Source organism: Plasmodium brasilianum, chromosome 7 (assembly GCF_023973825.1).
Source record: "Plasmodium brasilianum strain Bolivian I chromosome 7, whole genome shotgun sequence".
NCBI classification, from domain to species: domain Eukaryota; phylum Apicomplexa; class Aconoidasida; order Haemosporida; family Plasmodiidae; genus Plasmodium; species Plasmodium brasilianum.
The window spans coordinates 581,316-591,444 of NC_090120.1; the positions used below are offsets into that span (position 1 = coordinate 581,316).

A 10,129-nucleotide genomic window follows, 5' to 3' on the forward strand; every position below is an offset into this window, starting at 1 on the left:
TCATTGCTAAAGTGAGTAGCAAAATGTTTGACTAGTATATATTTATATATATATATATATATACATATATATATATATACATATGTATGTATATATGCTACTTTAGTTCTCTTTCACTCCCATGTTCAACTTTTTGCTCAATCATTTTAAATTTCATGACTATTTTTATTTTTCAAGGAAATAGCCTTTCACTCTTTTTAAGAATAACCTACATGTATAAATACAATCCCATTTGTTATAATTAATATATTCATTCGTATATCAAAAAAAAACTATAATGATATGTAATATCTGTTTATCCGTGCACAGACTTCTGATCACATTATATTCTAACTATGTCTATATTTCTTACATAACTTTTTTGTAACACTACAATTTTTAGCTTCAAAAAAAAAGCGAGTAAAGAGCAAAGAAAAATAACATGAAAAATATAAAATAAAATAGAGAAAAAAACACAAAAAATTGCGCAAAAAATGAAAAACGAACATATCGTGGACGAACCAATTAATTTAAAATTTTGCTACGGAATTAATACATCATACAGCAGTGTGCACGCAATTAAAAAAAGAGAGGAAGAACATTATGAAAAACGTAATGAAGCAACAGAAGAGGAGGAGGAAGGAACGGTAGAGGAAGATAACCTGCTCATCATTTACAGCTCTGATAATAACATTGTCATGCTTGATGAGAAAAAGCAAGTATTATTTAGAGGACATTTTAATAAAATTACCAAAATAAGTAAAAGTTATAACAACAATTTTATCCTTTCTTGTGACAAAGGAATAAATTCTTTTATTATTTTATGGAAGGTGAGTAACAATTCTTTAGATCCTATTAAAAAATTTTGTTTCAATAATTCTCAACAAGATGACACAAGTAAAAATATGTTAAAACAAAATTTAGACAAAAGCATATTGCATGATAACAACGAGAAGGAAACTGTTACTCAACAAATAAATGAAAGCGATATAAATACCATGGGCTACGAATGTGTAGACATAAGTTTTGATAACAGGTATATATGTGCATTGACGGAAAAAAGAATATACATTAAATCCAGTGAAACAATAATGCAAAAAAATGCACTTAAAATGAACGATAGTAGTGATGGTACTGCCCCTGTTTCTTCCACCACTGCTACTACCTTCACCGCTGCCATTGCCGCTACCACTACTGCAACTGCTAATAAAAGGAACAACACCGGGGGCGTGTATTTCCAAGATGTTGTCATATTTGACATTAATGGAGGAGGAAACCACGTGATTTGCACAGACAGAATATATGGAAAAGAGGGACAAGGGAATATTCGATTTAATAAAAAATATGAAATTGTTTCAAATAGTAGTTCAAAATTATATATTTATAATTTTGATAAAAAGAATAGAACTATTAATCATTACAGTCCGTCTTTATATAAAAGTAATAAAATACATGAACAGTTCATATTTACCGAGACATCCTTTTTAGAGAATTCCACCACATTATTAACAGGAACGACAAATGGCTATTTGATTATATGGGATTACAGTTCAATTTTTATAAATAAAACCAAGCATAATATAAAACAAAGAGAATATCAAAAATCGCTAGAAATCAGAAAAAACATACCAATCAATATTGTGTTAAGTTATGGTAATTTCATTATTCTTGGTTTGAATGATGGCTGTGTGCAAGTATTTGATAATGACCTCAAATGTTATGCATGGTTTGAAAATAAGAAAATAGGTGCCATCAAATCCTTATCCTTTGAATACTCAAACTTTCAAGAGGATTTCTTTACCTGGAACCCTTTTGTTTTATTTACCGATCAGAATATTATTAGGAAAATTTATCCCAACAGTTTCCACAATAGAGAAAAATCGATTGATGACGCTGAGGGAGCACAAATTGACACTTCCAAACTTAATGATAATGGCAATCACATCCAAAAGAACGTCCGAAGAAATATCTCTAGGAACAGGTACATGAAAGATAACCAAACTAACGAGATACTCCAAGAAAAGGAAAACAAAAACTTTTACAAGATTGACAAGCAACAAGAAGACAAGGAACACCTGTTTGGTAATGGTAAAGACTTAAAAATGGATGATAATATATGCAATATACATAAAGAAATTACAATGAATAATTTAAAGAAAAAAAACATGAACCATTCAGGTAAAAACAAAACGATTCTCCATTTCAACAGTTCGTGCATCAATTGTATATGTACAAACCCTGTAAGTAGTCAAAATGTGATATATATAGGAAATGAAAATGGACTAATTGAAGTTTTTGATTTTGATAAAAATGAAAAAGTGAACACTCTGCAACTAGCAGAGAAGGAAATAACATCAATGATTTTTAGTAACAACGGGAAAATATTTTGCGTCGGGTGCAAATGTGGGTATATTCAACTGATGAACTCAAGTACCTTTCAAATTTTCTTCAGTAGTAAAGACTTAAAATATGAAATATCGTATTTGTGTTTTAGTGAAGATGATAAGATACTAATTTGTTCATCGGTAAATGCAAATATAATTATTTATAGAAACCAGATGGGAAGCAGTGAGAAGGGAAGCAATGAAAGGGGTGACGATGAGAATGGTAATTATAATAGCGCTAATTATGAGAGGGTTAACGGTGAAAAGGACAACTTAATATGTGGATATTGGAATTTCGCTTATAAAATTATCAATAGCAATAATATTACATTTAATGATTTAAATATAGTAAAAGAAGTACATAACAATAACCAATATATTATTATAGCAATAACAAATAACAGATTTATAATTTTTCATCATTACAATTTTAATGAAAATATTGTTTCAATATCATATTTGTCTATAGAACAAGTGTATACCCCAACTTGTCTATCTGGAAACTTATATTATTATAATAGGCAAATATTATGCATATGTAATGAGGCATCTAAAATTCGATTTTTTGATTTAGAAACAAAGAAAATAATTAAAACGATACACCTCCCATTTAGGGATAAAAGGGTCAAACATTTCTTACCACTTATTGATTTAAATGATGAAAAAAATAGCTTCTCCCCAGATACGCATACACGTGATACTACTACAAATAGTACTAAGGATACAACTAAAAAAGTAAAAAACGATATGGATAGTAAAAAGAACATTTTTCTATTCATTTTGAATGAAAAAATGATTGTATTTACACAAACACCAATAGATGCGAATTGTTTCAGATATCTTGGTGTTATTGTTTGCAGTGGGAATATAAAAAATGTTATTTCTAAAAATAAAAATGTGTTTATACTCAGTAATAATAAAATATTTTACTATAATATTAACTCTGAAATATTGAAAAAAAGTATTCAAACACAAAGTAATACCTTAGAAACATTCATTGAACAAATAGGTGGGAAAAGAAGTAAAATCTACAATCAAATTATGGACTCTTTTTATTATTGTGAAATTCAAAAAAAAAAGTACCAACAAAAAAAGCAAAAACATGACATAAAAAAGTTGCTCAATATTTTATCTATTGAGTATATTTTTGCTTCTATCAATATTTTCCTTTCAAAATTTGAAATACAAAATATAATACAGGAGTATCACTTTTACTATAAATATGTTCTTCAGTTATTAAAACAAAAAGGATCACAAGTAAATGAAATTTTTTCTGTTGATGATGTAAACCTTGTCAGTTACAAATCAGACGGGGATATCCTCCTTCAGAATGTATTTTTCGCCGACTCAAGTACTCACAAAGGTAATATCACGACGGAAACGTGCATTAAAATAAGGAAGCACAACAAATTATTGTTATAAAATAAAGAAGTGGAACAAAGTAGTGCACCTAACTAGTATAATAATGTAGAACAGTTAAGCAGTAACGCAAATACACTTATGCAATATTAAGAAAAAGCTTGGGGTTAAAGTACTCTATTTCATATACACATCCCCTTACAAGAGCAACTGTAATTCGTAAATGTGATAGTACGTCAACATACTATTCAAACAAGTTATGTTTTACTTATTTGTGCATATATTCCTGTATACACTGACGTTCACATTAATGTCCATATTAATGCTTTTAGATGAACGAACAGAATGCAATGGACACTTATTAAGCTACAGTCGAACACAGGAGAAGACCTCAATCCAGGATATAAAAATACTCAATAGTTCGGAAGCAAACAACTATCTTAATAAAAAGACAAACACGGAGGTAAGAACTCAAGAAGACCCTAACGCTTTGGACATTGTAGAAGACTGTGAAAATATATACTTTAATATTAATGCATTTATATATACCTATTTTAATTTTGCCATAGAAGGCGAAATAAATTTTCAAAAAGTGATAGAAGATATAGGAAACTACTACAAAGAGAAGAATATGAAAAAATACATTTCATATAACGACCTTATGCATATGTTAAGAAATTACGGAGAAATAATGGATGAGAATGAGTTCAAGAAAATTTTTCAAATATTTACAAAAAAAGAAGAATCTTTTAATGCTGAGGACATACTCGATTTAGGCATGTTAAAAAAATTGTTGCAGTAGCTTATTCACACAGTTTTTTTAAAATCTTACTTTTCGCAATGTTACATGCTAGAAATAATACATATGAACTGCACATGCACAATTGAGAGTACATAAACATATATATATGCATGTATATATATATATATATTTTTTTTTTTTTTTTTTTTTTTTTGACTTAATTCAAATATCTTAAAAATATCCTTTAAAAAGGTGACAACGCAAAATGAGAAAAAAAAAAAAAAAAGACCTATATCCAAAATGGTACGCAATGAATGCCTCTTACTACTTCTGCAATTCCAGTTTATACTCACTCAAACTCCTACTCTTTCTCTTCATCCCCCTCCTCCACCTCTTTTTCATTTTTTTTTTAATTTTTATCATACCTCGGAAGTTCAATATCTGTTGTAAAGTCGTATTCAATGGTTGGTATTACTCCTGAAATAAACTTCAAAAGAAATAGCAGATACAAATCGTGCCTACACAAAAAAAATATAATATATATTTGATTAATATCTAACAGTTTTGTGGTAAGTGAGCACACATGTGCGCATACGTGAGTACTTAAAAATATGTACGTACGCATATATATATATATATATATATGCAAATGTGCGTATACCTTGGCTCCTTTTCTTCAGTAACCCAATTTTTTACAATCCTTAACATGGCTTCCGCATGCCTACAACATAATAGTAAAACATGTAGCCGAAAAAACGTAGCATCCAAAAGTTAAAGATATTTTAAAACATTTACATAAACAAATAATTAGTATTTTCGGATAAGAAAGTTACCTGCACGGATGAATAGATGCAGTCATCACTCCCGTACACGGGTGTGGGTCATACTGGATAGAGGAAAAAGAAAAATCATAAATAAATAAATCAGTATATACACATGTACAAATACACAAACACGAGCAAATATATACAAAAAGGGATGTAGACATATGTGAAATGAAGAACATTATGAAAGTATTACGACTTAAAAAAAAATATATAATAAAATTCTCTTCTTTAATATTTATATCTACTACTGACAGTTACTGTTTTGTTACTATAGTCTGCTAAGATATCTTCAAAAATTTTGTCCGATTTTAATGGACTCCCATTCTGAGTAGAAAAAAAAAAAAAAAAAAAAATTAAAGTGAAACGGACTGAAATAAAATAAAATAAAACAAAATAAACTTAGATACACCTCATCGAATAAAGAATTTCGTGAATTAAATAAATAATAAAATGCATGTGTACTTCATCATATCCGAATAGCCATATCCGAGGAGTTTCGTAATACTTGTCGTAAGTTATACTAACATCATATGTACGTATTTTCATGACATCTACAAAGAGGAAGAATTTAAAAATTCAAAAACGGGGTAATATATAAGAAAAGGATAGAGTACATATACACACACATATATATATATATATATATAATGTAAATGCATTTATTTAGCGTACAACTAAAACAAAAAACATTTGTTTGAAATTTTAAAATTCCTAATTTTACTCTCATTCTCCGCATTTTTAGAATAGTATCCTGCGCTGTCAAGAGCGGCAGGGTCATCTTCCTGTACAAAAAAAAAAAAAAAAAAGGAAGCATACATACACATATATGTATATATATATATATGTACCTGGCTTACTCCATAAACATATATTTATTAAAATGGATAAATTTAGAACTAGAAGACTATATAAAATTTATTCTTAAGATTTCTTTCGATTATAACTTTAATAACGTCGCAATTTATATCAAAGTTATTTATGTCTATAACGTCATCGTCATCGCTGTCCGCATGAACCTGCACAAATTCGAAAGATGTTAGGTGATAAAAACAACTATGTTTATGCTATTCCTTTTTTTCTTTTTTTCTATTTTCTTTCCTTTCTTTCCTTTCTTCTTTTCCTTTTTCCTATTTTCTTTCTTTTCTTTTTACCCTTTCCTCTTTTAGCGGAGCACTTTCGGAAAAATTAAGATCATGTACAACTAAAGGGATTAAACAAGTTAATTTATATGTTCAGCTGCTGGATTAGAGACTTGAATTGTAAGTACATTCTTTTCGTTTTAGCAAATAAGGAAATATTATATATATACATACCTACACACATACGTATGTATGTACATATGTGTACATATACATATATTTATAATTTTCCTATCAGGCCTTACAGTCACCTATGTCCGTGGCGTTATTGTCCTCTTCATAATGTGGGAACAGCCACTCATTCTCAACAACTTCCTGAAAAAATAAATTTGTGTACATGTTGCACCGAGGTGGAGTATTTGCACAAATTTTGAAAAATACATAAGTGAACACACACATATATATATACATATTTTTTTTAAGATTACCAAATCGCGAATAATATAATTCAAGTCTTTAATTCTATGTTTGCACGGGGCATTCTTAGTTATTAGAAATTGCTTCTTCTCTGGTAAATATGGAACAGTTCTGTTTATATCTGCCTCTTGCCTGTACCCAAATATACATATAAAAGAAAAAAAAATATATACTTTAAAATGTTCGTTATTCCTTTTAGTACTAAACATGTCTTTGCTACAACTCATGTCACCATGTTATTAATTAAATTATTACATGTAATTACATATTATTACATTTTAACACATATTATTACATTTTATTATATTTTATTTTAACATATGTTAATAAATTTTTATATTTTTCATTGTATATATTTATACAAACTGCACTTTTCTATATTAACCATTCCCATGTTTTAAACTTATAAACCAAAAAATCGCCTGCGTCTACAAATTCCTCTGGGGTTAATGTTCCTAAAAAAGGGTAAGCACGGAAATGCAAAGAAAAGAAAAAGAGTATTACATAGTTAATTGAATAAATTTGAGTAAATACACAAGATGACATATGGGAATTTTTTGTTCCTCATTAAATACTTTAAATACGAATTTTGTGACTTGGATTTTTTTCTTTCTTATCTGTTTACTTTTGTACTTTCTACATTCTATTTTCTATTTATTATTATACTTTTTCTTTATTGTTTATTCTTTTCTCATTCTCATTCTTATTCTTATTCTTATTCTTGTTTTTTTTTTTTTTTTTTCACGTCATCAGCATAGACCTTAAGAAATTTCTATTCGCTCCTTTTCTATAATTACAAGAAATACATCTTTTCAATAACCCCTTTTTATTTTATTTTATTTTTTATTGCCAAGTTTTTATTATTTTAACGTAAATTCTTTTCTTTTTATTCAATGGCTAAATGGATGTATATTCCACTAATACGTGTCTTTTTGACGCAAAACATACATTTTTAAAGACACAAAAACATACAGTAAAAAAACAAAAAAACAATACAAAATTAGAATTAAATTTTACCATTTTTAACAAATGAAGAAGAATTTGAGATGGGTTTAAAATACGAATAAACCTTTCGGCATGTGTCTCCTATCTTATGCTTTACATTCAATGGTTCACTCATTCCAGTTTCATAAAATGAAAAACCTTTTTTTTTTTTTTTATACTTGCAAAAATCAAATATAAAATTTTTAAAAGTAAAACTATAAAAAAAAATAAAGAAAGGGGTTCATTACCTCTCCGTTTGTCTTATTCTTTCTTTCTTACTTTGTTTTTTTCTTTCTTACTTTGTTTTTTTTTTTTTTTTTTTTTTTTTTTTTTTTTTTTGCTATTTAATAAGATATTTTGCAAAATAGCGAATAGGTGTATACTTCTTTTATAGCTACGAAAAACATGACAAAAAGAAAATATCACACATTCATATGGAGTAGTAATTACTACCTGAATTGAAAACTTTTTTTTTCTCTTCTCTTGATTAAGTGGCTCTAATAAAATATAACATATAATGATTGAAAAAAAAAACAAATATCTAACAACTTTATTTTTTTTTATTGCAAACACACTGTTTCAGAAAAATAGCACTTTTCAATAAAGATTATTCATCAAATAAAAGTTAAATTCAAGGCTATAAATTTATTATTATCTATTTACAAAAAAATTATTCTCGACTGTGTGGGTTTAAAAAAATATTTTTTAAAAAGATATAATATAAACATAAAAAAGGAAAAAATATATTTAATAAAATATAAAAAGGTAAAAATAATTTTTCGGTATATATAACAATTTTTATTTATTATGCTACAACTTCACATATGCAACTCTCTTTCTGGGAATACAAATTGAAGAAAAACTCTTTTTTAGCTTCTTGTTGTCAGTCTTATTATCCTCATTTTGTGTTCATATTTTGTTCATTTTTTGTTCATTTTTTGTTCATATTTTGTTCATTTTTTGTTCATTTTTTGTTCATTCTTTGTTCATTCTTTGTTCATTCTTTGTTCATTCTTTGTTCATTTTTTGTTCATTTTTTGTTCATTCTTTGTTCATTTTTTGTTCATTTTTTGTTCATTCTTTGTTCATTTTTTGTTCATTCTTTGTTCATTTTTTGTTCATTCTTTGTTCATTCTTTGTTCATTTTTTGTTCATTTTTTTTTTTTTTTTTTTTACCATTACGCAGTTATTTCTATTATTATAAATTTCTTTTACGTTTGGCCCACGTTACGATGCAAACGTAAACATTAAAATAAAGCTTAGAAGGTTTAATGACACCAAACACGATTTATAATGTATAATATAAAAATAAAAATATATTTTGTTATACATTTATATATATATATTTAAACAATCAAACGCAAAGCACATTTTTGCCCTTTATGTTTGAGGTACTGTAACCATATGCATATATATACTTTGTGCACTTTTTTTAAACTGCTCTAGCATAATCTCGTTGATCGTATATTTGAGGACACATGATAAAAAAAGAAAAATTTTACTTAATTTAGCGTAAGATTTTGCGTATGCATAATTATATACGTATGTTTTTTTTTTTCATTTTATGTAGGAATTAAAAAAAAAAGCTCATTTTTTTCTTTTAATATATATCATGCTAGCATATATTTTAAAGTATTTCGTAGTTTTTTTGCAAACAATTTTTATTTTTTTTGTTAAATGTTTTGATTTTAGAAAGTATTTATTTATATTTGATAAACATTTCTTGATTTATGTATTTTATTATTTATGCAATATAATATTTACACAGTTTATTATTAATGATTTTTTTTTTTGTTTAAACCCTCAATGTTCTATTTTTTTAATTTACTAAAAATTTTCAAATATATATATACATAATTTTATACATTAGTTTTTTCGATGTACTTAAGGCATTTCGAAACTTTAATTTTTACAGTTGAATGTATAGTAAATGTTAGTACGCAATTTTATAAATACGTATATGCGTAAGTACGTGTATATGCGAATACATATATATCAAATACGTATATATTAAGTAGATGCATATATGTATATATATTTACATTATAAATATCATATATTAACTTTGTAAAATAACAATGCACATAAATTAAATATTACAATACAGCAAAGTTTACCGGATGGTTATTTTAAATAAAATATATAACGTATTAATTTAAAGTAAATTGGATAGAGAGGGAAATATATAAAGTTTCAAAAAAAAAAAAAAAAAGAAAAAAAATTCCTTTTTTACTGTTTAATATTTTTCTTAATATTACTAAGAAATTTATATGTTATTATACATGTTAAAGTAAAAGC

At 26.6% G+C, this 10,129-nt stretch overlaps 2 protein-coding genes across 2 annotated transcripts; one reads left to right on the plus strand and one right to left on the minus strand.

Annotated features, from left to right (window-relative positions):
• Positions 1-473: 473 nt before the first annotated feature.
• On the plus strand, positions 474-4,524 carry MKS88_001845 (WD repeat-containing protein 66; the record flags this gene model as incomplete). Its single annotated transcript, XM_067214807.1, has 2 exons — positions 474-3,726; positions 4,055-4,524. 2 exons carry the CDS (start codon positions 474-476, stop codon positions 4,522-4,524), a joined length of 3,723 nt encoding a protein of 1,240 aa, XP_067074148.1.
• Positions 4,525-4,681: 157 nt separating this feature from the next.
• MKS88_001846 (autophagy-related protein 3) lies at positions 4,682-7,967 on the minus strand (the record flags this gene model as incomplete). Its single annotated transcript, XM_067214808.1, has 13 exons — positions 4,682-4,706; positions 4,890-4,982; positions 5,126-5,185; positions 5,298-5,350; positions 5,550-5,615; positions 5,754-5,842; positions 6,013-6,073; positions 6,236-6,307; positions 6,443-6,492; positions 6,676-6,745; positions 6,859-6,979; positions 7,233-7,302; positions 7,865-7,967. 13 exons carry the CDS (start codon positions 7,965-7,967, stop codon positions 4,682-4,684), a joined length of 933 nt encoding a protein of 310 aa, XP_067074149.1.
• Positions 7,968-10,129: the final 2,162 nt, after the last annotated feature.